The 24,120-nt window shown below is 22.9% G+C and overlaps 1 protein-coding gene across 1 annotated transcript; it reads left to right on the top strand.

Annotated features, from left to right (window-relative positions):
* Nucleotides 1-1,552: 1,552 nt before the first annotated feature.
* LOC145844294 (uncharacterized) lies at nt 1,553-20,554 on the top strand. The gene is made up of 20 exons (XM_082951685.1): nt 1,553-1,619; nt 2,193-2,227; nt 2,477-2,522; nt 3,236-3,363; nt 5,223-5,278; nt 5,718-5,780; nt 6,582-6,752; nt 7,157-7,346; nt 9,266-9,415; nt 10,104-10,584; nt 12,009-12,052; nt 15,388-15,561; nt 16,273-16,345; nt 16,821-16,874; nt 17,042-17,099; nt 17,331-17,403; nt 18,504-18,571; nt 19,011-19,056; nt 19,598-19,682; nt 20,429-20,554. The coding sequence occupies exons 1-20, from the start codon at nt 1,583-1,585 to the stop codon at nt 20,512-20,514; spliced, it is 2,118 nt and encodes a 705-aa protein (XP_082807811.1). The 5' UTR covers nt 1,553-1,582; the 3' UTR covers nt 20,515-20,554.
* The last annotated feature ends 3,566 nt before the right edge of the window (nt 20,555-24,120 follow it).

Raw genomic sequence — 24,120 nt, 5'->3', positions numbered from 1 at the left:
GTTTATAATTCATGTTTTGACATTATTAAATAATTTATCATTTTAAAGAATTAATTAAAAATACTATAAGTAAATGAACTTCTAAAGTACTACTCAAAAGGTACATAAAAACACAAAACTTATAATCAAAATATTATACTATATAAAATATTAGAAATGTTTAACAATGTTTCTAGTACAGAAGTGAGCAAACTGTTTTTGTTTTAGTTAGGATTAAAAGTTTATCAAAGGTAAATCAAAGTTGGCTAGCAAAAGAATGTTTTAAACTTATACTTGATATTTCAGGTTGGTTATGAAGAGTAAATACCTCTTTTCTAGTAGTTCAAACAACACAAGTTTTAAACTTCTGCTTCTGAGCAAGTATTAACATCTGTTTCTTTCTATAATTGTAGTTTTACCAAAAATAAGTTGAAAAGTTTACTTTACCATGCATAGTTGCTATTTTATATATATAAAAAGCAAGCATGTTAAGTAGACTTCTTATCAGAGGACAGTTCTGGTTGAAAACCATAACCTTATTTGTAGAAAACTACTGTACTGTACATGGGTAGGTGTCAAAAATGCACAGAGGGTCACTTTTGATGAAGTTTTGCACAAAGACACTTTTGCATTGGTTGTAATTTTTTTAATTTTTAATTTTTTATTTTAAATTTATAATCACATTACCTCTAACCCTTACCCTTGGTTGGTAACTTTTTTTTTAACAATACTTTTTTATTATTGAATTAATATTTTTCTCTATTTTTGACTATCACTGTTTCCCCTACCCCTTACACTTAGTTGATTTTTTTTGATTCAATTTTTAATTATCCTTGTAGCCCCTAACTTTTGCCCTTGACCTGTTTTTTTTCTACTTATTATATTTTTTGTTTTATTATATTTATTTTTTTTATCCTTGTTACCTCTAATCTTTACCCTTGGTTGATATATTTTTTTAATTACTTTTTATTTTATTTTTATTTGTTTATATTTTCTAAATCTCCTACAAAATTCTCACTTGTTCAAAAAAAGTGTCTTTGTGCATATTTGACCTGTCCCCATTATACAATAGGTATGCAAACTTGTATACATACTTTAAAAGACCATTCTGTAACAATCACATCATAACATAAAAATAACAAATTTGATAGATTAATACTTTTATATATTTTATTGGATTAATTTGGAACTTAAACTATATAACATTAACATAAAAACCTTTAAAATATACAAACTTTCATACCTATATGTACAATTACCTTGCTAATAGTAAAGTTTTATCATGAAATAATAGTTACTAAAGTGTGTTGATTTTAAATTAAAATGACATTATACTTTGACTTTCAAAATAATGTATTCAAATTTTCATATCCTTATGCGCAGTAACTAACACAATAAGGTTCTTAAACTCAAGTATTCCATATTAGAGTGATAACTTAAAAAAAGTTTTATTATTTTTTTTTAATTGAATCCATAGAACATTAGTTTTTCTACAAGAACTTTGATAAAAGTACAACTTGTAAAAGCTATTTTCATGTATTAAATTGTATATTTTTTTCAGGTTTAAATAAAAAAAGCATTGTTGCCACAAAAAAAAAAAAAAATGAACAAATATGAAAATCTAGGAGTTATTGGAGAAGGTTTGTTTTGGTTTGTATTTTTTGTTTTTTAGTTCAAAAGTTTTTATTGATTAAAAACCTTAATGATTATAGGATATAAAAGACTTTTAAATTTTAATTAAAAACTATTATCATTTTTGCTTATATTAATTTTTGGAGCATTTTTGTTCTACATGTTTTACTTATTTAATGTTAAAGGACTTTATTTTTAATATCATGCTAAAGTTTTTATGTGTTATAAACTTAGATATTCAATTAATCTAACATTTAGTTAAAAGAAATAAAAACATAAGTTATTTTGTAGATTAGTAATTTATATCAAATTTTGTACAACTTTTTTTGTTTTGTTTTAAGAAATTAAAATAATTTTTTTTTTATTATATGCAAAAGTTTTTTCTTAAGTTTTAAGTAAGTTATTGAAACAAATTTTTGAAAAAAAAAAGTTTAAACAAATTGAGATAAAATATAGTTAAACACATCAAATTCTATTTTACATTGTACTACAGTTGATTTTTTTAAAACTAATGTGGTATTTAGTTTTATTAGTATACTTTGTTTAGTGTTAGTTAAATATACTATTTTAATTTTTTGTAGGTGCATATGGAGTTGTGTTGAAATGCAGAAACAAAGTTAGTTTTTAAGAAATGTAAAACAAATTTATTAAAATAAAAGTTGAACTATTTCCCTAATAAAGTATTACTTTATAGTTTAAAAATATTCACTCATAAATGAAATGAAAAATTGAATAAATAGTATGAACTTAGATATAAAGAAAACTAAAAAAAAAAAGATTTATAAATAGAAACTGTATTTTTATTATTTAGAGAAAAAGTTTTTGCTAAAAATCTTATTTTTAGGTATAACTTTTTTTTTTGTAGGAAACAAAAGAAATAGTTGCAATTAAACGGCTAAAAGACAAAGAAGGTTATTTGCTTGTTTTAAAGTTTTAGAAATTTGTAACTTAAAATTGTTTAAAATTTAAAAAGTTCCTATTAAGTGTATGTATTAATGTTAGATTGTAAGCAATTTTAGTAAAATAAAAAAATACCAAGTTTACCCTTCAATAACACAAACATGCCATTGTTTTTTAAAACTTTTTTAGAATTCGTGGACTGTTTGGTTTTACAAGGTTTTTAAATTTAGTTTATAATTATTAAAAATATATTTTGTATTCAGAATTTATTAAGCAATTTTTTGAGTTGTATTTTGTAGAAGTTATAGAACCTCTATGTTCTAAAAAAAAAGTTATATCAATTTGTTTTTTACATTGTATTTTAATTAATACTGAAAAATAAAGAAGAGTTGTATGGTAATTTTTTAGTAGGACCAGATATTAAAAGACAATTTCTCTGCCTTTTTTTTGTTATAATTAAGAAAGTAATGAAAATTTTGATTCTGAAGTTAAAGCGTAAAATAGCTAAATTTAATTAAATTTATAAGAAACTATTTATTTAATATAATCAAAAATATTTTTAAAATAAAATGTTTACATTAAATTAAACTTGTCGAATTAATTGATTAAAAGTTGACTGATTTATAATATATGTAAGACAGTGACTACTTTTCCAACAAAACATTAAAATTATACGTAAATTTGCAACGAAAATTTTTCTACTAAACTACTAAAAACTTCACAGACAAAAGCGAAACACAGAGAAGGGAATTAAAGATGCTGAAGGTTTTGAAACAGGAAAACATTGTGAGATTGAAGGAAGCATTCAGAAGGAAAAGCAAACTGCATCTTGTGTTTGAGTATATGGAGAAGGTTTGTTATAAATGATAGAATTTTGTTAAATCTTGTTTACAAGTTAGAAGTTGTATTGTAAGTAAAATGTAAGTTTATAAATTTCATCTTGTTTTTATATGTATGTGAAAAGTGTGTTGTTTATAAAAGTAAAAGTTGTTTTTAAATATATGTTAAAAATTGGCAAAGAACAAAAAGTTAAATTCATACTTGTACGTTGATTTTAACAAAACGACAGAGACTTCAATAACATCATCTTGTTTTTATATATAAATGTCAAAAGTTGGAAAAGTAAAAAAAAAAGTTAAATTTATATTTATTTGTCAACTTTTAAGAAAACAGCTTAAATTTTTGTCATAAATTTAAATTAAAATGAAATATGTCAATTCAAAATCGTAAAACTTGGTATTGTGCCTGACTTATTGAAAAAAAATATAGACCAAAATATAATATATTTTAATAAAATCTGGTATAATAATTTGAAAGCAGTAGAATTAAGAACTTTATAAGTTTTATAAAAATTTAATATTATAGGGAAATGAAAGTTGCTTTTCAAAGTTCTTTTTTACAAAAACAGATAAAGCAATAGTGTAGCTTCTAGTTGTGTTAAACATTTTATACATTTGTTGTAATAGTTGAAATAAAATATATTTTTATACTAAATTAAAAAACCATCAGATTGGCATTCTGATGGTAATGATAAAATGTTTATTTTTATGCAAATGTATTTTTAATCTAGTTTGGTGTGTATCAAGGGAAATGTATGATGATGTTATAGGGGGTCAATCAAAAGTGGAACTGTCAAAATTGCACATAGAGACACTTTTGCACGAGAGGTCACTTTTGCACAAAGGGTCATTTTTGCACTAAAGTAAAAAAAAATGTTACTCACGGAGGGTAAGGGTTAGGAGTAACAGTGATAGAAAAAAAATCTAATAAAAGATATTTAAAACTAACTAGCAAAAAAAATAAATAAACTATAGAAAAACAAAAAAGAAGAAAAAGGGTTACTGTCAAGGGTAAGGGTTAGGGGTAATAGTGATAGTAAAAAGAACTAATTAATCAAAGTTAATAAAAAAGTTAAGATTTTTTCAATTCGTGCAAAATTGACCCATGGTGCATTTTAGACTCCTACCCATCAAAAATACCTCAAGTTTTATTGAAACTAGTACTAAAACATGAAATAGTATTAAAAAAAATAAATAAAACAGAACATGCACAAGTATGAGTATTTTAGTCTATTTCCGTCCCCCAGTACCTCACTACTGGTATTGTACTAAAAAAAAAACCATTTGTTAAACGTTGTTATTGACATATGTTTATTTTCAAATATTTAATGATTACTAACTTAAACTAAAAAAAGACATGATACTTTAGTAATGTTGAACATTAATTTACAATTAAAGCAAACTTTTGTTTTTAATATTGTATAGCAACTTTACTACTGAAAATAAATGAATGTATTCGGAAAAAGTATATAGGTAGTTTGTTACTAGAAAAGAATTAAATTGTTGTTACCAAGATTTTTCTTGATTAAGTTTACTTTGAAAATAGAACTGAAAGTACAGCAATTTAGTACTTTCAGTTTAAAAATTCTGCTACAAGTATAGAAATACTCAAGAAAGTAAAATATTTAAAAGTATGTAAAGTATGTTTTAACAAATATTATAGAAATAGTTTAAAAGTTTTATAACACTAAGTCAAAAGTCAAACAAACATGTTTTATGATCAATAAATATAATTAAACTTTTTAATGATGTACTTAAATTTAAAATATTTCACCAAATGAGCTGGTTTAATTGTTTTTCTATTGTAATATGCTTTTTGTTATTTTTACAAGTTATATTTTTTATGATACTAAATTACTTTCAATATTTCAGAATATTCTGGAGCTTTTGGAAGACAGTCCTAACGGTCTTAAGCCAGAACAAGTCAGGTAAAATTTTAATATATTTCAAAAAATAAAAGAAGTCTTATAACTTTTTGTAAAAAAATCATAAAAAACTATAAGGCTTACTACTAGTTTGTATTCAAAATATAAACATTTAAACTTAAACTTGGTTCAAAACTTGATGTTTTTATGATTTTAAATCAGAAAGTTATTAAAAATTTTTAAATCTTCTTATTTCAAAAAAAAAAACTATTAACAAAATATTTATAATGTTAATAAGTTAAAATAAGATATATATAATTCAAAATAAAAAGTACATTAAAAAAATTATAATTAAATAATTTTATAAAGTTAACATCTAAAAATTTAAAAAATAATAATTTAAATAAGTTCTAATGGCTAAAAATTTTTTTATTGCGTAACTTTAATTTTATAAAAGTTATATACAAAATTTAAATATTTAAACAAATGTATAAATTAACAGAACTTACACTTATCAGTTGTTGAAAGCAGTGCATTGGTGCCACTCTCATAATATCATACACAGGTATAAAAATTTTTGATAGTTAATTGTTTTTTGATAATTTTCCTTGTTTATAAAAGTTTCACTTACATAAATATATTTTAATTTTTGATGTATTAGATTTCAACAACTTAAAAAATATCCATTTAAAATATTTACACAGGTATAAAATTTGATTAGTAAATTGAGTTTATTATTAATTTTACCAAAGTATACATCGACCCTTGCTACAAATATTATTTTTGACTTTTGACTTAAAAACTAGGATTTTTTAAACTTTTGAGATATTTGATATATTTTGTACTTTTGTGAAATTTATCATTAAAAATGTATTTGTATGGAGAAATTTCATTCTAGTTATTTAAGGTTATTAGAAATATATGTCCTCTCGGTAGGGAACTAAAATCTTTAAAGGAATGTTCCTTGCATGAATTATAATAATTTTTTTGTAAAAAATTGTCAAATAAAATCTTATGAGAAAAAATAAGTCTGGTTGAAATATAAAAGATATAAAACTTAGTTTTGGTAGGATACTTGAAAAGTTTAATATTTGTTAATTAAAGCAAAATTGTATCAGATATTATTACATGAAATTTAAATTATTAAAATAGTATCTTATACTTTAGAACAATAAGTTATGAGATAAATAACAGTGATCTTAAACTAAAATATTTTTTTTACCTAATCATAGTTATAAATTAAATACAAACAAAATAATATTTTAAAGTTAGTTTAGCAGATATGTTTAACCAGACTAGTATATTTCATAACTCATAGTTATATATATCAAAACATAAAATTGACAACATTAATTTTTAATAACAGAGATATTAAACCAGAAAACCTGTTATTAGACGCGACCTTGACCAAACTGAAGCTGTGCGATTTTGGCTTCGCGCGTTCGATTAGCGCCAATTTTTCCCGCCATAAAGACGAGTACATTTACACTGACTATGTGGCTACCAGATGGTACAGATCTCCTGAGCTGCTTTTAGCGTGAGTTTGTTGAACTTTTAGTTTAATTAGCTCCTAATAAGTTAGGAAAAAGTTTCTAGACCGGAGGAGGTGATCTGTTTGAATATCTGTCTTCTTTTGGTTTTTGTCGATTATCTGTCTTCTTTTAAGCCAAACAATGAGTAATTCAAGGATGTATTACATTTGTTTTTTCATAGTTTACTGCAAAACCGGGTTTAGCCTAAAGCAATTATCGGTTACTAAACAGTTTTTATTCATAAAAAAACAATTTTCTACAGTTATTAATCGACCAAATCAATTTCATTTTATTATTTGGTACGTGTTATATTTACAAAAACAACAGTTTCTAAGTATAAAATATATTTAAATAACTGTTAGTAGTATTACTCTGTTAAGTTTAAATAATTTTTTTAATTTTTAATCAGAATGAAATACGGCCCTGGTGTTGACATATGGTCGATAGGTTGCATAATAGGGGAAATTAGTGACGGACAACCGCTTTTCCCGGGAAACAGCGAAATAGACCAGCTGTACATAATCCAGAGAATGCTGGGTAACTTGCCTGATTATCAGAAAGAAACACTGAACAATGACACCAGATTCAAGGGATTAAAAGTTAGTTAAATTAGTTTTTATTATTTATTCACTTTATTATTCTAATATACTTGACAAGGTCGTAATTTTTTTTTGCCACCAAACCCGGTAGTGAATAAAAAATTTAATTGTATTATTATTTAAATAAGCTGTTTACATTACAGTAAATCAAAACTTTTTAGTTTAGACAAATAAGTGTATTAAGTATTTTAGATAAAATGTTGATAGAATAAAGTAGTTTGTAACTATTTTTCTTTACTATTGTTTAACTTTAACAAAAACTAAAGTACATTCATAGAAAAAAAGTTTTAATTAAAAAAAATATATCTTTTCCAAGTAGCATGTAAAACTGCTGATTGAAAAAAAAGGTATTTAACCAAATCACTGAACATTTAAATCAGATAAAATGAATAAAAAGTTTGTTGCTATTAGTTAAAGTTTTAAAGAGCACTGTAGAGTATTTCTAAACATGAAAATTGTTTTAAATACTATTTTTAAAATTTATAGAAATTGGAATATTTTTAAGTGTTGAAAATCTGTAAATCTATGCCAAAAAATATATCTCTATAATAAAAAAATTTTAAAAATGAACAATGACTCGAGGTTCAAGGGATTAAAAGTTTGTTAAATTAATATTTTCATATTAAAGCTTTTTCTTTAAAAAAAAATTAAAACCATTGTTTATTTCAAACTTTAGTAAACCATTACCTTAAATTTTTATTATAGTAGACATTTTAGATTTTATAACATCTTTGTTTTAATTAATGCCTTGTAATAACTCTCTTACACCTTAATATAGATAAAAAATATAAATAAAAGAATAAAAAGAAAGATACATTGTCTACGTGCGTTAAAAATAAAATAAAATAAACAAATCATAAAAGTGTTAAATATTTGTTCAGTGCGTAAAATTTCTTTCCACTTTTAGTTTATTAAATTTTATTTGCTATTTAAATATTTTTGCACTCGAAAAAGTTTTGATTGTTTAAAGTGTTGTGCAAATATTTATTCATTTCAAGCTTATTCTTGATTTAATTTTAAAGAAAACTTTTTAAGTGTTTTTGCTTTCGTTTAATTCCTTAAAGAATGAAAAGTTCTCACAATTTTTTTTTTGTTTTATTTTAATGTTTTTATTTATTTCGCAAACTGAAACTTTGAAATATTGTTGCAATATAAAAAAATTAAAAAAAAGTTTGCATTTTATAGTTATAAGCTGGTTTTGTTCTTTTTAAAATAAATGTTTTACGTTTAAGACTGCATTAAATAATATTTGTAACTTGTAAAATTTTAAGTTGAAAAACTATTTGTATTTTTTTTTTCTAGAATACTAATATACATTTAAAATTTTTACCATATTCTGATATATGTTACATTATATGAGCAACATTTAACTTTGATAAAACTAATTTGAAGCATTTTTTTCTTAACACTCAACTGAAATCACAGAGTTGATTTAAATTAAGCAACATTTCAAGTTTTTTCAATAAAATTTTTAAAATATTTGCATAATTCTTCACAATTTCAACATTAATATATTGTTATAAATTTAGTCTTCTTAATATTTTTCACATTATAACCAAAGTTGATATTTTGTTTTATTTATTCGCATTATTTTTTATAAATGTCGTTTTTATTTATTTTACTATAACATTATTGTAAATTATATAATTTATATAACTTACAACAACCATCAAACGTGAAATATTTTGTTATAACATAAATTATGTTTCAAAATTGTTGTAAATGTATTTATCAATGAGAGAAAATAAAAATAAAACAATATTATTTTAAAGTAAAGTGTATTTTTTAGGTATAGATTATTTTAAAATTGCAGAAATTACATTTATTTGAACATAGATAAAATAAAATAACTGATATCTTTATCTGTTGTGTACAGTTAGGCAAAAGTTTATTTAGTTCAAAATTTAGTTCAATTACAGCTACCATCAAACGTGAAACCCCACACATTAAAGTCGAGGTATTGTGGAATTTTGGACGATTTAACATTGGACTTGGTCACCAAATTACTGGTCATGGACCCACAATCGAGACTGGACTCGTACCAGTGCCTCAATCACAAACTATTCCTGGTTATCATTTAATTTTACATCTTTGTTTTAAAACTTTTTTATATGTAAATATTTTTTTCTAATACTATAAGATGTGTGAACAGTTGATCATAAATTACTGAAATCAAATAATTACTTCTCTTGGGTTAAAAACTTGGTTTAAATTCTTAAAGTTTATTGTTTATTACTAAAAGTATTTTAAATATGTAAACCGTTGCTTAAAATTTAATGTAGTTGCCAAAAATTTAAAGCTGTTTAAATAAAGTATCAAGTGAGTCTATTGTGTTAAGAAACACTCATTGCTCATCTCCAATATTTTCAACACTTCACCTGTTTCAACAAACATTTCTTTTGTATTTCTTCTTCCCGAAAATTTTTGATTTTTTATCGAACGAAAATTAAATGATGACTTAAAAAATAAGGACAAAAACAGTTTTTGTCCTTAGTCATGTATTTAAATAATAATTCATTTTTTACAGTATTTCTGTTTTTCTAGTTAGTTTTGGTCCACACACACATTTTAATGTCAACAGCATCAGTAACGTTTGCAACAGTAGCGTTTGAAGTTTTAAATTTTTTTTAACATGTTTTAAAAACTCATAAAGCACAGTAGTATAGTATTTAGCTATTCGTACGTACCCTGTACGTAATTATGATAAACTTCATTTGTCATATTTTCTAACGTTATGACGTCATATTACAATCACAGGCGCACAGATACACGGACGGTGACAATTTCGACCGGCTCATGCGGAAGACGAAAAACCACCCAAGCGTGAAAAATAAAATTCCCCATAACCAAAACTCCGACGAAGACGTTTTACCCCGCAAGAAGTCTCAAGAAGAATCCCAGAAAAATCAGCAATTTTTAAGGAAAAGTCAGGAATTTCTGACGAGCGAAGAGTCTCTCCAAATGAGCCAATCAGAATATGTCAAGAGAAATTCCGTGCAATCAGAAACCAGCAAGACTTTTTTTGACCAACCAGAATTTATTAAGTCAAGTTTGAGCCAATTGGAAGCTAACGACTCGTATTTCGACCAATCGGAGTTCATAAAACCGAACATCAGCCAACCAGACGTCGTCAAATCGAATATGAGCCAATCAGAAATAAGCAGAGCTGGTTTGAGCCAATCGGATTTAAGCAAGGCGATTCAGTCTACTTTGTTCATACCTGCTATGATAAATACCCGTTAGTTTATTTTTTTACTAATGTACTATAAAAAGAAAGACTGAAAATAGTTTTAGTATAGGCTGTTAAAAATATTCAAAGAGTTTAGTTTAGTTGTCACTATTTTATAATTTAATTGTTAAGCTAATGTTCAACTGATTTAAATATTATAACATTATGACTATTGATCTACTTAGTCCTACCTTTTTGCTAAGAAACAAATCAGGAATCATAATTTCATAATTAGATCCGGATCTGTTAATTTTTTTACTAATAAAAACGTTTAAAAAAAGTTATACTAAAAGCATTTAGTTTCTAACAAACCATCAAGCCAAAAAAGTCCACAGTATACTGTAACAAGTTGTAGTTGACAAACATTTTAAAGATTTACAACAGTTTATAAATCTTCTATGGCTGCTATTGAAGTTATAAAAACATTTAAATAAAAATTACAATAATAAAGTTATTACTTGCGTTTTTTATTGGCATATATTTACCTTAATAATAATAATAATAATAATAATAATAATAATAATAATAATAATAATAATAATAATGAAAGTATGTCGATTGTAACATATGGTAACTTAGCTTTCTACTTTTTATGAGGCATCAATATTTATTTTTTTGCACTGTTTTAAATCTTTTTGTACTTTTGTACTGTATAACAAAGTTGATTGAATTGAAAATTGATAAACCATAAATAATTTATCCATCTGTTAGCTAGAACTTTTTATCGATAATCAAATAAGCAGTTTGTTAAGCAAGTTAATAAATTATTTCTTAAATGTAAATATTGTTAAAAGCTAATTAAATGTAAACATATTAATTGTAAATTTTCAAATTTGAAATACCAAGTCGATAAAGTGTCACAGAAAATAGAGTGTAAAAAAATGAGAAAATTATAAAACGAACGTAGTTTAGTCCATCTGGGAAAGTTTGAACGGATCTGACCGAATCCTGATTTGTAGGTCCGGTAGATCACCCTTACAAAGATAAATATTAGTATAAAGTATAATCTTTACAAGGATAAAATATAGTTATTTAAATTAGTCTAAATAAAAAAACATATAGAAATGTTAAAGTTATTTAAGTTTCTTTTAGAGCATACTTTACTAAACAATTTTTTTTTCTGTCTTTTACTATAATAAAATATAGTATTTTTATTCTAGTTATTTTTTAAGCATGCAAAATAAATATTGACACTTTATTCTCTTGATTAAATTTTTAATGTTTTTTCTTTAGTAGTTGAGAAATTTATTAAAAAGTTGTCATTTTAAAACTTTTTTACTTAAGATACGTGGTTATTATGAGAATTAAACATAAAATTACCGACAGCACTTTTCCCTTTGTAAAATTTCAATTAATTTAACTTCTTATAAATAATTTATAGTTTAAAATAGAAGTTTTATAATATAATAAATAATTAATTTTATGAATTACAGCTGCTTCATTCAAATCTACACAGAATACCCCGACATTTCAAAAAGTTTGTTTTTATTTTTAATGTTTATTTTATAATTACAGAATTTACTAAAGTGTTCAAGTTTTAAGTTACACTTTATCTCTTAAAAAATTTCAGATCATAAATAAAAGTAAATTTTGCTTAATATAATTTTAAAGCAAGTTTAGTAAAAAAATATAATAAATAATATGAAATACAGTAATATATAATATAGTATAACAAATATTTAGTTTTACCTTTCTATTTTTTTACAAAGTATATCGAATAATATAATATTTAATATTAAACAAACTATTTGTTTACTTGTAATATTCTTAGTTGTAGAGGTATATTTAAGAAATATCCTATACATGGTTTTAACCCGTATCTAAAAATATTATATTAACACTTTTTATTAGGTGTTTTGTACAACCACATATAGTTTTAAGTTAAGTTTCTATAATTTTATTTTATAACAATTTAAAAATAGCAACTTTGAGATTTGAAACACAAATTTATACGTTACAAGTTTTTATTTAACAAAGGGGTGTGTAAAAGTTTTTAATTCGTCACATAAAGTACAGTAACCTCTCGCTTACTTACGCACATTGTGTCCACAGAAAAAGTGCGTTAAGGTACGAGAGATCGTAAAGATACGAGAGGTACCATATATACTTACTAAAATGGCAATTTTTTGATATTGCTTATAGTTAAAAGCAGACTGGGGACTTTCCCACTTTTAACAATTTGTTTACTTTAACACTAAGTATGAAAACAAAAGATAAAACTATACATATATTAAAAAAATAAGGACTTTAGTTTATATAAAATAATAATAGTTGTAAAAAATTTCAATGCTTGCTGTGCAATGCAAGTGTTACAGAAGAAAAACTTAAACTAAAAAATATGTTTCCTGAAAAAAACAATTCGGTTTGTGGTAAGTGTAAGCTCAATTTTTATTAAGTATAACAGCTACTTTTTGCTAAGAAGTTTCATTAGATTTCTTTTTAAGATATTTATTCATATATAGGGCATTATTAGTGTGGTGTATTATTTATTTGTGTTTCAAACTCTCATTATTTCATTATACTTTCATTTTTAAACACAGCCATGTTATTGTTAACAAAGTTTCTATAACACTGAGGTATAACTAAATGCTTATCATTTAGTCAAGGAACATAAGTTTACAAAGTCTAAAGATATAGAGAGGTGAGTTAGCATTTAAAAACATATTTTAAATAAAAAATATACAATAAACCTAATTTGTGCTATATTGACGAAAATAATTTTTTGATTTTTTTATTCTAAAATGCGTAAGTAAACGAGAGTGCGTAACGTCACGAGTGCGTAAAGATGCGAGAGGTTACTGTATTGTTTAGTTAATGTATACTGTGTAGTAAGTTTTCTTGTAAATATTAAAAACTAAAAAAAAAAATAAAATTTAGAGTTTTTAAGAATATTTTTAGTTTTAATTTTCAAAGACTTTCTAAAAACTAGATTGAAGAAAACCTTATAAATTAAAAGTTGACTTAATTTGCATAAATTTTGTTAAAAGTACCTAATAGTTAAATGTATATGCGTTTATTAAAATTGAAATTGTTTTAAAAGTCCTACTACAAAGTTAATTAAAAATTAAGATATTATAACAAGTTGGTTATAGATTACAAAACTTAGATTATTGTTTTCAATTGTACTATTTCTATTACTTTAAAGATTGTAGTTATTAATTATATTACCGAAACTTCATTTATTTTATTAATCAAAACTACATTTAAAACTTAAAGATTTGTAAAAAGATGAGAAAATAACAAAAAGCTTACATAAAAGTCCTTATACAATAACTATTAAATCCTGTCAATTTAAAAAGTACAACTAATTTTAAAAGAAAAATAAATCTGTAAATCTTTTTGTGTACTAATGCATTGTTGTTGTTATTGTTAAAAGCTTTTGGTTTTTATGTATACTAAATCTTTCTTTTGAACTGTTGCTTAATGTAATTGGATTTTGTAAAGTAAGTTTTTTTAACGTTACTGGTTTTTGGACGTTTTTATTTAGTTAAAAAAGTTGAAATGTGCGTTTTTGTTTCGTAGTAAATTTTATGAATAGTTTATAATTTAAGTTGTATACATTTGTGACAAAATTACAACTACATATTTAAGTGCTAATTTCAAATTCAAAAGTTTCTTATGCATTTTCCTAGTAACTTTTCCTGAATTCCATTTTCATAAGATTTTAAACGTTTTAAATTACTCTAGTAGTAGAAATAATATTCCTAATAGTTGTTATTAAATATCAATTTTAAATAATATTAAATAAATTTTTTTTTTAAATTTGCACCTTTTTGAAAACAACAATATTTAAAAGCAAAAAAGAACAAGTTTTAAAATTTTTACTGTATTAAAAACATTCTTTTAGTAGTGTATAAAGTTTGTCCACAATATAATTTTTACTGTTTTTATGAAGTGACTATATTTAAATTCAAAGGATACTGTACTATTTGAATTTAATTTGCTATTTATTAACGATGCAGTTTATTTGTACTTTGTTGACTTTAAAACTTTTTATGAACTTTTAAAACTATTATTTTTTGCATAAATCTTAGTATTTTGATTGATAATATGTTAATACATGTATATCTCAAGGTTATAACTTAAAACAATTTCAAAAAACTAAACATTATATTTAAAATGTAAATTAGTATAAAATACAATCAACAAAATACAATCAACAAGGACGAAACCGGTCTCAGTCTACCGAAACTTGTGGTCTGATAATCGAATTGGCATGATCAACCCTTTAGTATAAAATACATACTATAAAAAAACTTTACAATTATGTTTCTTTTAAAGTATTAAAAACCAGGATAAATTTTTTTTTGAATAAAATCAAACTATTGATAAAAAGCTTAAATGACTTTATGTGAACTATAATAAGTTTTAAACTTATGGCCCTATTTCATAATTAATTAAGTTTAAACTGCTTAAAAGAAATTAATGTATTAGATTTGAAAAACAGTTTTATAAAACAGAAAGTTAAGTTTTAAAACGCTTAAATTAAATAGAATTCAGTGTAAAAAGTCAATTGACAAGGTTCTTAGAAAAAGCCAATGTAAGGTTATATAGTTTAATTATGTAGTTTCAAATGTAAAAATAGCTGAAATCACTGATAACTTTTAAGCAATATCGATATATACTTTTTGCAGTATAGTAAGCGATATTTTGTTAATACTCGTCTAAAAATAAGTATTAAATTATAAAGTAAAAAGAATTGAAAAAAGTATTAAAGTATTAGTCTTTCACAAGATTATCGCCTTGAGTATGCTTTTTTTATATTAAAATTAAAACTTTATTGAATTAAAAACAATTAATAATTATTTTCAGTCCCCGGAGAAACCTGACAGCGGTGGGGGCGACTTCGACACTTCGCTGTTACGTCATAACACCCAATTGTTACGTAGCAACTCCTCACTATTACGTAACAATAACTCTGTTCTGGATAATCTTGTGCACAGTGTCAAAAATTTGATGACAAATCTTCCCGGAAATAGTATCAATGTTTGTTTACATAAGTTACAGTATATAAGTAATTTAATGTTAAATTACTGTGCTAGTTATTTAAGATCGTATTTGTTAAATTAGAATAAAAATGTATTATGAAATAGTAAATAAATTAAAATTTTAATTGTGAAGTTTTATTAGCAACAAAAAAGTTATTCAAACTTCGCGGATAAAATATTTTATTATTTTGCTGACCTTTGATTTAAATAACAAAAAAATTAACACTTAGTTTAACTGTTTTGTTTACTTTTGTATCAATAACATTTCTTGATAATATGATAGTTAGTAAATCATAAAAGTTTGTAAACAATATTCGTCTATAATGTTTGTAATAACAAGAACATTAGAATTTAACACTAGTAAACTAAATGTTATTTGATAAGATTTTGACTGCATATATCATTATGGTTTAACTTAATAATTAAATAGTAAGATAAGAATTATAAAAAAAAATGTTAACAAAAAAGTTAGTCTGTTTATAACTTTAATATCCTTAAAGTTTCTTAACAATGTTCGTCTATAATGTATGTAATCAATTAGTGAACATAAAATTTTAACATTGCACTAGTAAACTAAATGTTATTTGATAAGATTTTGAGTACATATACAATTTCGATTTAACTTAACAATTAAGCAGTATGATAACATTTATAAAAAAAAAACAGTTAGAAAAACTACTAGTGTTAAATTGTTGTTTTAATTTTATAGAAAGTCATCGATTTGGAAACAAATAATAAGCAATCAAAGTTTAGTTCAAAAAAACCAAAGTCCAAATTTTCAGGTAATCGTATATTAGAATATATTAATAATAGTTTTGTCGTGTTTTTTGAATGATTTACTTACGTGTTAAGTTTGAACAGTCTAAATGCTTAAAAATAAAACTTTAGTTTGTTTGATAGTAAAATCATATTTAAAAAGACATTTATTATTTTCTTTTTATTAATCAATTGAAAGTTTAAACTATTAGTTATAACCCTACTTTTTATGTATGTTCACATTTTTACCAATTAAACACTTAACACAAAATTTCTGCAGTAGAAATTGAAAACTGCTATTTTTGAAAATATTTAAAGTTAATAACTTTTCTTTTGATAATAATTTGCTTTATTTTTATTGTTTATAGCAAAAAATATTGTAAACCTCTATAGCACAACTTTAAAATAATCATGCTGTTTTCAATAATTACTTACTTTTTTACAGAATTATTAAACTTACTTTAATTTAATTTTGTTTTTTAAATTTGTTTTATTTATTAGATAACACCAGAGAAGCTACCTCTGATTTTTGCATGGTAAAAGATTTCCAAAAAGGTAAAAAAATAAGTTTTACTCTAATTTTTAAACATAATATGCAAAATTTCTGGTTAAGTGTAAAAAGTTTATAAAATGAAGATTTAAATTAGGACGTGTAAGTTTTTTTTTTGTAACTAGTCTTGATATGTTTACTTTGCAATAAAAATATTATACTAATTTTTAAGGACTTAATAAGAACAATGACCATGTAAAATACCAAAGAAGTTTTAACGAAGATACTAAGTAAGTTAATTCTTTTTTTATTAAAAATAAAAATTTTTGAAATTTTTATTGTATTCTACTAATTTATTTATTTTTATACTTAGTTATTTTTACAAATATACTGATAAAACTAAGACTGAAGTAGCTTCAACTACTTATTTATATTTTGATTAAATAAGTAGTTGAAGCTACTTATTTAACGATTAAAGTTTAGTTTTTGATAAAGAATTGTTTTATCTTTGAAACTTTAAGCAGTAAGTCGAAGTTTGAAATAAAAGAAAGAAAACCATTTATATTCAAAAGAAAACGCAATCGAAAAAATAAGGTAAGTTAAATTTAATTAAATTCAATGTTTCTTATGTAAAGTTAGTCAAACGAAGGTTTTATTAAAAGTTATTAAACAGTTTTTGAACCTTATTTCAAGAATAACAATTAAAGTTCTCTTGAATCCAAGGAAAAAAAATATTTAATTTTTGTGAACTTAAAATTTTTCAATCTACCCTTTTCAAAAGTTCTTGTAGATAACTAAATAGATTTTTATAAAATAGTAAACTTAATAAAATTGTAAGATTATGCGTTATGTTAGGTAAATAAAATTATATGTACTATGCGATGCTATTATAAAGTTGTTTAACAAAATTTAAAGTATTAAGCTTAAGTACTATAAATTGAAAGCATTAATAGCAATTTCAATAAGAGGAAACCGACTTATTTAAACAAATTAGAACTATGAATAAACAAATTTTTGTTTGCATAAACTTGGCTTATTAGGTTTTATAAATATAGACTCTAAAACACTTAAATGATACATGTTACGTCCTTTACAAACAATTGAAAACATATTATCGTTATAGTTTTTTGCGCATTCTAAATTATTTAACAAATGTTCACCTATTGCCGATTGACTTTTTATTGGCTTGTTTGTCCCACAGATCATCCAGTTTCAAAAGGCGTTGGTCACATGTTGGTCCCTTCTTATTAGTTAATTTATTTTAAAACAGTGTTTCACTTATAAATAAGATATGGGATCTTCAGTACAACAAAATCATGTTTTTTAATCTCATTTACTTTAGAAGTCTTTAAAAACAGAAAAGAAAAGCTTATCATAATAAAATGATCAGTGCAGCACATACTTTTTTGTAAAACATTAATAATTTATTTGTTTTTTTAAACATAGCATTAAAAACTCTGTAACTTGTAATTAATTAAATTTAGTAAATAAACATAATAAAATTTATTCTAAAAATACTTAAGTTTTTGCTATTCATAGTTAAGTGTATATTACGTGTTAAGTGCCTTTTGTCAAATACCACAAACTTAATAATGCCATCAAAATTTGGTAAAAAATCCATAAGTATTATTATGGCAATTAATAGTTTGACCGCTTTTTATTGTAATTAAAATATTTGCTGTCATTTATTCCAGATAGGAAGTATACCGGAAAAGAACACAAAAATTAGAATAAATGAAAACGTTTATAACAGCACTTTTAAGTAAGCTATTTTATTAATTACTTCCTATAACATAAACTAGTTGACAAAATATTTTTGAATTTTAATTTTTAATATTTTGTTTTTCAATTTCTTTTATATTTGTTCGTTTTTAAAGTTTTATAGGAAAATAGATAGTAAAATTAATTTTAATTTGCCTTTAAATTTTTATGTAATACTCAATTGTTATAATAAAAACTAAATAGCTTTTGTTATAGATTTAATATACTTTTTCTTTATATTAATACTTTTAGGTTGTTTTTTGTTCACTTCTATTTCTTTTAGATTACTTTTTTTTTTCAAAATTGTGTTTAAAAAAAATGAATAAATTGTTTGGTATTCTTTAATACAACACTTAATAAAGCTGTGTTAATTTATTTTTGTAATAAACAAAAACTGATTCTATTAATTATTTATTATTACCAATATTTTGTTTTCGAAGATCCTACAAAGATGATGCAAAACATTTTCCATCAATAAAAAGACAGGTAATTTTATTATTATTATATTTATTATTATTATTATTATTATTATTATTATTATTATTATTATTATTATTATTATTATTATTATTATTATTGTTATTATTATTATTATTATTATTATTATTATTATTATTATTATTATTATTTTAACATCGAATAAAATTGTTTAAAAATTTATATATACAAATAGGTTTAAAAAACATAACTACATTTTTACAATTTTAAAAAAGTGTTGAACATTTTATATTTTTTCTTACTTTTTATACTTTTACTTAGTCTATATCGTACAATTTGTATATTTATTTTAGTTAACTTATTCTAAATGTGTTACTTTAAAAAATTGTTAATAAATAAATAAACAACTATGCCAAAAAGTAAAGCTTTATTTTTACAACTTTAAAATACTTGGCCAAAAAATTTCTCTAAAACACAAAATTTTACTTAAAAGTTTAGATTAAGTTATAAGTTAGTAAGTTTTATCTATTGTTTTAAAATAATTTTATTTCTTTTTATTTTGTAAAAATTTAATGTTTACTTTTTACAGCAATCAGTTAGAGATAACTCCTTGTTTTACAAAAAATCTTTTCATAATGTTAAGCTGTCTAACCAACAACAAAACACCAATAAAAGTTTGTTATTTATTACATAGTAAAACTTAAAATGATTTTATTTAAAAATGTTTAAACTCATAATAACTTTATTACTCTTAAATTAAGTTTTTATTGCTATTGTTATTTTTTATTTTTAGCGATGTTTGTTTATTACAATATTTGAAAAATTCCTTGAAAAGTTCAAATTTCTATGAAGCTTTAATTATATATTTTTAACTTTTGAGTGTAAAAATAAATTCATAATAGTTTATTATTGTAAAAAATAATTACTTTTATGTTTTATGGTTCACATTAAGTTTAATTTATGAAAGTTTTAAATAATTATATTAAGTTAAATACTTTATAAGAAAGTAGTATTATTGAAAAGAAAGCATATTTTTTTCCACTAAAAATGTTAGACAGTTTAAATTTGCGAATAATTTGCAAAAGTATAATTTTTGAAATTTTTTTTAATGAATTTATTCTTTCAAGAATTTATTTTACAAACTAAGTTTCGGACAAAGACCTCGTCAGTGCTTAAATAGATCTAAAAAAGATATGTGACAGTCATGGAAAATAGCATTTAAACAATCAAATTAAAATAAAACCAAATTTTTACTCAAAATTACTCTTTTTTATATTTATTTAAGCACTGACGAGGTCTTTGACCGAAACTTAGTTTGTAAAATAAATTCTTGAAAGAATAAATTCATTATTTCTCCTCCAGTAGTTGAGATCTCTCTGTTTGTTTTCTTAAAACCAAAAAATATAAATTTTTTTTATAGAAAACACAGTCAACTTCAATGAAAAATATTCAAAGTTAAATAGAATTCCAAGATTAAATAAAGATTATATGTCCAAAAATAAATAGATTTATGGTAAAACTTTTTACTTTCTCTATAAAAGAAAAATGACATTTGAGAATTTTTTTTATTTATTTATCCCTACTGCAATGTTCATTATAAAAAAAATATGTAGTAGAGTTACACTGTCTTTTTTTTACTAAATGTTATGAAAATACTTTTATTGAAATATATATTTTTTGTTGTGTTAAAAGATAAAAAGTTATTTTTTTTAGTGTTGAATTAACTGTAAAATGATATTTCACAAAAAGGTTTTTGAAACTGAAATAACTGCCTGACTTTATATTTTTACTGTGAAGTTTTTATTGCCAACACTACCAATTTATTTATAAAACACAAATTTCAGTATATTTTTAAAATTTTGTGTCTAAAAATTGTTACTGTGAATTTGTTTTTTATTTTTTCTATGTATTTGAAGCACTTTGATTTATACAACAACTTTTTTTTTCCTTTTTTTTATATATACTATTTTCTTAATGTAGTAGTTTTACTTTACATTTTTTTTCCTTTTTTAGAAAAATCACATTGAAAATTTGAACAAGCATAAAAAATAAGATTAAACTCGTTTTTTTTTTAAACTAAATACAATATGAGCCTCTAGTTTTTATCTAACTTTTCAGTTTTAGTTTATTTAAAACGTAGAGCCTGCGTAAGTTGTACATGAAATTTTTAAGGATATTCATCACAAATAAAACAAATAAAGAAGCCATTTATAAGAGCTTAGTTGCTATTTATAAATAAAGCTACATTATTCTATGCTTTTACTTTTTAAATATTTTAAAGTGAAATAGAATTTTTTTAATCTTAAAATTACCATTAAGCCATTACAGGGTTGTCCTGGAATTTGAAAATTTAGACAAAAAAAAACCTAGATTTTTAAACAATTTTAACATGTAAAATAACAAAGTTTTGCTAGGTACATAAATTTATCATATACAATAAATTACTTTTATACTATTTAGAACATATTATTATTACAAAACACATTTAAAAGTAGCGTTACAGTATTTTTTCAATATTTTTACGCTAACTGAAGCCTTAAATTTAATATATGCTAGAAATGGACTAAAAAACTTGTAATTTTACAAAACTTGGAAGAAATTTAGAAAACCTAGAAAATGTTTTTCAAAAGCCTTTAGTAGCCATTAGTAGCTAAACAAAAATAGTTAACTCCATAAATGCAATAAAGTATCTAAAGCTTAATAATGAAAAACACTATGCTAAACTAATTTAAAGTTTTCTGTTAGCATTTTTTTCTTTAAATATAATTTTTTATGAAATTACTCATGTTTAAAAAGTTATAAATTTTTTAAAATAAATTGGCTATATATGGCTTTGTACAAAAAAGATATTTATACACTACAAATATAAAATTTATTTGTCAAAATTAATTTACTAAAAGTACATTTTAATGCTGATGTCTTTTAATCGCCATTCTTTGGTTTAATGAAGAAGTAAATGTCTTTATAAATAGGTTATACTATTGTAATTGTACAGATTTTGTTGCAACAAACTTTGTTGCTGTTAATTTTACAATGATGTTTTTAGCAGTAATAAATTAGTTTTTGAACTCAAAATTTGGTTTTTTTCAAGTTTATAAGATACGAATCTATTTAATCTTGTTTAAGGCGAATTAAGTACCATGAGAATTATATATTTTTTGTTATATTTTTGCTAAATGCAAGTTTGTTTTTAATTCAGAGCTTGTACATAGATAAAGAGTCTCCAATTATGGTGGTTGTCAAACTTGTAAATTTCAAACTAAACTCATGACGACCTAAATGTAAAACCAATAACAATTAAAACCATAATTGATATACAGTTTTTACATGTCTTCTTAAACTAATTTTTTAATAATATTTTTAAGGGGTCTCAAAGTAGATTAAAACCGAACGTCAAATAAAATAAAAAAACTATTTAGCGACTTATCAGATAACATTTTTTTTAATTATATGTTTGACTGTCACGTTGTATTTAAATAAAAAAGTTAGCTAATGTTTACTACAAAGAAAAATTAACACTTCGTTTAAAATATTTTATTTTCAAAAAACTCTGTTGTAAAAAAAAGGTTTGCAATTACTTCCTTTAATTTTAAACAGCTAAAACACTTAAACCTTTTAGATTGTTAAATCTAAATTAGTATTAGACTTGAAAAAATAAAAGCTTACTTTAAAATAAACAAATTATTACGTAAAAATTAAAATCAAATTCTAAAAAAGTTGATAGGGTTATTAGTATCTGTGTTCAATGATAAAACATATTACTTTAACGAACCTATTGACGCTTTATTTCATGAATATTAAACACAGAGTTTTTATTGCAAGTTTATATTTACTTGTAATTTTAGCAAAGCATTTTTGAAATTTTACAAACAGCAGCTTTGTAAGTATACATTGCTACTTAGTTAACGAAGTGTCTGAATACTGAATTTTTTTTGTATTTTATACGTGTAAAATAAACAACAACAAAAAAAAACTAAAGATACTTGCAAATAATTTTACTATATAAATAAGGTATAAAATATCTTAATACTTTATTCATGCAAAAACGTTAAATCTTGTTTCTGAACTTTTTTCTTTATTAAAGAAATAAAACCAGTGTTACTAACGAGAAACTAGTTCTACGTTTAATTTTCTGCTTAAGTGTTTGTAAACCTAGTGCTGAAGTATAGAAAAGTCATTTTCATTCTTAACTGCAAAAAGCACTAATGTTGACAGTTTACTATATTCTCATCACCTTTACTTTCTTTAGCTATTTGTTTTTTTTTTCTTTTTAGGCTGGTGTTTGTTTTTGGATTCAATTAATTAGTTTTAACTTATATCGTTACAGTAATTATTCTGTTTAAGATGAAATAGTCAATGGTAAATAGTCATGTGTCTCACATGCAATATTGTTTTGCAGAGTGAAATCCAAATAAATTAGAAATTTCAATATAACACTAAATACAAAATTTACTTTAATGCCTACGTTTTTAAAAAATCAGAGTATAATAAACATTTTGCAGATTGTATGATTTGTTAATAAGTTCAAATTTCATTTTTGGTGTATTCGTAGTTGTAATTTTTAATTCGTGTTAAGTATTAGACATGACAATCATTCAAAAACTGTTCCAGAAAATCATTCAACTCAAACTTTTACACACTAAGTAAGTTTATAAACATTTTAAAATTTAAATATAGCAGATATTAACTACTATTTTAAAGTGTTATAAACAATATGCTGTAGCATAAAAACAAGTTTTTGAGATTAATAAAAGATGTTTTTTTCTCTTATTTTTAAAATATTTCTTTTTTTACACTTTTTAGCGTTTATAAACAATTATTTACCTAATTAGTTAGTAACTTTAGAATGTTTTAATTGTTCCGTACTTTTGCTACAATAGAAAGTAACAACTTTAGGCATCACTAAATTAGTTTTTATATAAAGAAACTTTCAAAAGTTTTACAATCTTTAAAAAAAAATAAAAACGTTACAAGTTCTCTAAAAACGCTTTAAAGTAATTACAGTAACCTCTCGCTTATCTACGCACATTGTGTCTACAGAAAAAGTGCGTAAAGATATGAGAGATCGTAAAGATACGAGAGGTACCAAACATACTTACTATAATGGCTGTT

This window comes from Thalia democratica, chromosome 9, assembly GCF_965202585.1.
Source record: "Thalia democratica chromosome 9, ktThaDemo2.hap1.1, whole genome shotgun sequence".
Classification (NCBI taxonomy): domain Eukaryota; kingdom Metazoa; phylum Chordata; class Thaliacea; order Salpida; family Salpidae; genus Thalia; species Thalia democratica.
The sequence above is the reverse complement of the archived record's forward strand: the minus strand, read 5'-3'. Positions and strand labels throughout refer to the sequence as shown.

Coding starts and splice junctions, on each gene's coding strand:
- LOC145844294 (XM_082951685.1), top strand. CDS start 1,583: ATGAACAAATATGAAAATCTAGGAGTTATTGGAGAAG. Junction 3,364..5,222: donor TGTTTGAGTATATGGAGAAG/GTTTGTTATAAA, acceptor TCAATATTTCAG/AATATTCTGGAGCTTTTGGA. Junction 6,753..7,156: donor TCTCCTGAGCTGCTTTTAGC/GTGAGTTTGTTG, acceptor ATTTTTAATCAG/AATGAAATACGGCCCTGGTG.